This window comes from Trypanosoma grayi, assembly GCF_000691245.1.
Source record: "Trypanosoma grayi strain ANR4 Tgr_1176_V1, whole genome shotgun sequence".
In the NCBI taxonomy this organism is placed as follows: Eukaryota; Euglenozoa; class Kinetoplastea; order Trypanosomatida; family Trypanosomatidae; genus Trypanosoma; species Trypanosoma grayi.
Genome location: NW_008826795.1, coordinates 796 through 4,645, shown reverse-complemented (window position 1 = coordinate 4,645; position 3,850 = coordinate 796). Strand labels below are relative to the sequence as shown.

Sequence of the window (3,850 nt, the reverse complement as noted above, 5' to 3'; positions counted from 1 at the left end):
AACCTGTGGGCGACGCTGCCGGGCGAGGGCGGCGTGACGGACGGCGGCATCATCCTCTCCGGCCACACCGACGTGGTGCCGGTGGACGGGCAGAAGTGGGACACCGACCCGTTCGTGCTGACGGAGAGGGACGGGAAGCTGTACGGCCGCGGATCGGCTGACATGAAGGCTTTCATTGCACTGTGCATGTCGCTGACGCCGGAGTTCCTTGCGATGAAGCGGGCGAAGCCGATCCACTTTGCGTGGACATATAATGAAGAGACAGACTTCGCCGGGGTGCGTCAGCTGGTGGCGGACACTGGTATTCCTGTTTCCAATGCGGATGGTTGCATTGTTGGTGAGCCGACAGGCCTTGAACTCGTTATCGCTCACAAGGGCGTGCAGTCCGCTGTCGTCCACTTGCATGGCAGGGCGATGCACTCCTCGATGTCCCCGCAAGCATGCAACGCCATCGAGCATGGTGCAACTATGGTCCACTTCCTGCGCGACCTTGGCCGGGAGTTCCGCACACGTGGTCCGTTTGCGGAGGGCTTTCCGCTACCGTACACGACGGTGTGCCCGGCTATGGTGCAGGGCGGCATCGCTGAGAACACTGTGCCGGCCGACTGCCGCATCACGTACGAGTTCCGCAACATCCCAGGTCACGGACGCGGTGAAGTGCAGCAGCGTATTCAGAAGTTTGTTGAGGCAACGTCGCAAGAAATGGATAAGGAGGTTAGTGGTTGCCATGCGGAGGTGTGCGTCAGTGGGTGGTCGGATGCGTTTAAGGGGCGCAGCGACACACGTGTCTTCGCAGCACTGCAAGCCGCTAGCGGCGAGGCGCTGGAGCCCGTGTACGCGCCGTACTGCACAGAAGCCCCGGAGTTTGAAACACGCGGGGTCGGCACTGTTGTGTGGGGCCCGGGCGGTGCCAACGAGCATGAGGCTAACGAGTACGTGCTTTTGGAGCACATGCAGAGGGCGGAACGCATTTTGCGGAAGGCGGTGGCCGATCTAACAGGCGCGACACGGGATAGCCAGTTGTGAGAGAAACAGTGTTTTCGGTTCCGATTTTCTCCTATCATCTCTGCGGTGTGTTCATTCACCGTCTTGAGACCTTAAAAGCAAAAAAAAAAAAGAATCTGTTTATGATGGAGCCTGCGAGCGTTTTTCTTGTGAGTATTGTTACTCCTGTTGTAAATTCTACACTCTCTCACGCTCTCCTTGCTTCCATGGGCGGGTGTCCCCTGTCTCCAGGGGAAGTTTGGCGTGCGGCATAATAGAAATAGAGCTGCTCTGTTTCTATATATATATATATATCTTTATCTATATCTACTGTGGGTGCGTGTGTGATAGACACATTCCCATGGAAGGATTGGAGGTGGTGGCATCGTTTGACGTATCCAAAATTTTTTTCGGTTTGAGTGAGCGGCCTCCTGCAATTGCTTTTGGCGGTGCTGCTGTGCCCATTGAGGGGTCTGCATCCCCCGTGCCTTCTTGCCGCACCTCTCTGCTTCTCTCCACGTCTTCTGGTTTCTCTGGTTGCTGCTATTACACCTGTTTGTGCGTGCAGAGGCTGCGCGCACACATACAAGAGAGAAATAAATAAACATCTTTGTAAAGATGTCTTCGACAGACGAACTGCGCGCGCAAATCGACGCTGTTGCGGCACAGATATCGAAGACAAAGAAGGAAAAGGGCGCCGGGAGCGATGATTGCAAGGCGCTTATCGCCAAGATGGCGGAGCTGCGCCGGCAGTTGCCGCAGGAGAAGAAGAAGCCGACTGAAAAGGCCCTGGAGATGAGCTACTTCGAGACGCGCCTTGCCACAGTGAATGAGATGGGGCTCCTCGGTGCCGCGTACCCGCACAAGTTCGAGCGTGACTACACCATCCCCGCCTTCAAGACGCGTTTCGCCCCGCTTCTTAAGGAAAACGGGCAGCGGGCGGAGGAAGTCGTCACGATCGCCGGCCGCATCATTACGAAGCGCAGCTCCGGCTCGAAGCTGCACTTCCTCACGCTGCAGGGAGATTCGGACATCGTGCAGGTCATCTCCGCCCTTGGCGACTACACCAACGACGGCTTTGCCGACATTCACGGAAAGATTAAGCGCGGCGACATTATTGGCGTCAAGGGCGTGGCGTCACTCTCCAAGTCGGGCGAGTTTTCCATGAGCGCAATCGAGATCACGCTGCTGTCGACATGCTTCCACATGTTGCCAGATGACTGGTACGGTCTTAGCTCGGTTGAGCAGCGCTTCCGTCAGCGCTACCTGGACCTTATTGTGAATCGTGAAAACGCCAGGACCTTTGTGCTTCGCTCAAAAACTATTAAGTACATCCGGAACTTCTTTGATGATTTGGATTTCCTCGAGGTGGAGACACCAACGCTGAACCAAATCGCCGGTGGTGCCGCTGCTCGCCCCTTCATCACGCACCACAACGAGCTCAATCAAACCATGTACCTGCGCATTGCCCCTGAACTTTACCTCAAGGAGCTCGTCGTGGGTGGGCTGGACCGCGTGTACGAGATGGGAAAGCAGTTCCGCAACGAGGGTATTGACCTCACACACAACCCCGAGTTCACGAGTATTGAGGCGTACTGGGCATACATGGATTACAACGACTGGATGCGCACCACGGAGGATCTCCTGTACGGCCTCGCAATGCACCTTCACGGCACACCACTTGTGAAGTACGCGCCGAAGGACTCAGAGGGGAACCAACTCCCCGAGGTGGTCTTCAACTTCAACAAGCCCTTCAAACGCCTCCACATTGTCCCCGAGCTGGAGAAGCGGCTCAATGTGAAGTTCCCTGCGGACTTCGACAGTGCCGAGGCCAACACATTCTTCTTGGACCTCTGCAAGAAGAACAAGGTGGAATGCAATCCCCCATTCACAACGACTCGTCTTTTGGATGCACTGATTTCGCACTACCTTGAGCCGGAGTGCCACGACCCGACATTTGTCTGCGACCACCCAAGAATCATGTCACCTCTTGCCAAGTGGCACCGCGACGACCTCCGCTTGACGGAGCGCTTCGAACTCTTCGTCAACAAAAAAGAGCTGTGCAACGCCTACACGGAACTCAACAACCCTATTGTGCAGCGGGAGGAGTTCATGAAGCAGCTTAAGGACAGGGAAGACGGTGATGATGAGGCGATGGAGATTGACGAGAGCTTCATCCAGGCGCTCGAGCACGCCCTGCCCCCAACAGGTGGATGGGGAATGGGCATCGACCGTCTCGTGATGTTCCTCACCAGCCAGGCCAACATCAAGGAGGTTCTTCTTTTCCCTGCGATGAAGCCTGAGGGTTCCAGCACTACATCACAAAATTACCCACCAGGGACCATGCTTAATGGGCAGGGTGTGCCCCTCCTCCACTAACAACTGCGCGACTTAACAACCATAACAATCGAATAGTAATAAGGCACCTACTACAGTCACTGGACACCTACACTTTTTTTTGGTGTTGCACCTCACCCCTACGTACAAATGCTCCAGACACAAACCATCATGCATCCTCCCTTCCCAATTTCTTCTTACAACAAGCTAAAAAAAGAGCACGTACACATCTTCAAAAAAAAAAGCCAATATAATTCCCCACAGCTCGCGAGATCCTTGCTGTCTCTCTCTCTCTCTCTCTCTGTGTGTTTGGGGTTGTTTGCGTGGGGGCGGCGTGGTCCTGTGATGATTGTGGCATCTCTCCACGGAGTTTGCATNGCCGTTGAATGTGTCCTCCCCCTCCCCCGCTCGCTTGCTGTTGCCGCGGCCGCGTGATGAGCGACCAAAGAAGGGAATCTCTTGTCGAGCGGTGGGCGTGCTGCCTCGCCGCGGTGACATGAAACACTTTGACCGACAACAATCCATTCAA

General features: G+C 55.4%; 2 protein-coding genes across 2 annotated transcripts; both read left to right on the top strand.

The window, feature by feature from the left end:
- Positions 1-186: 186 nt before the first annotated feature.
- Positions 187-1,026, top strand: DQ04_11761010 (acetylornithine deacetylase-like; the record flags this gene model as incomplete). The annotated part of the gene is made up of 1 exon (XM_009316604.1): positions 187-1,026. The coding sequence occupies one exon, from the start codon at positions 187-189 to the stop codon at positions 1,024-1,026; it is 840 nt and encodes a 279-aa protein (XP_009314879.1).
- A 576-nt stretch (positions 1,027-1,602) lies between these two features.
- Positions 1,603-3,363, top strand: DQ04_11761000 (lysyl-tRNA synthetase; the record flags this gene model as incomplete). The annotated part of the gene is made up of 1 exon (XM_009316603.1): positions 1,603-3,363. One exon carries the CDS (start codon positions 1,603-1,605, stop codon positions 3,361-3,363), a length of 1,761 nt encoding a protein of 586 aa, XP_009314878.1.
- Positions 3,364-3,850: the final 487 nt, after the last annotated feature.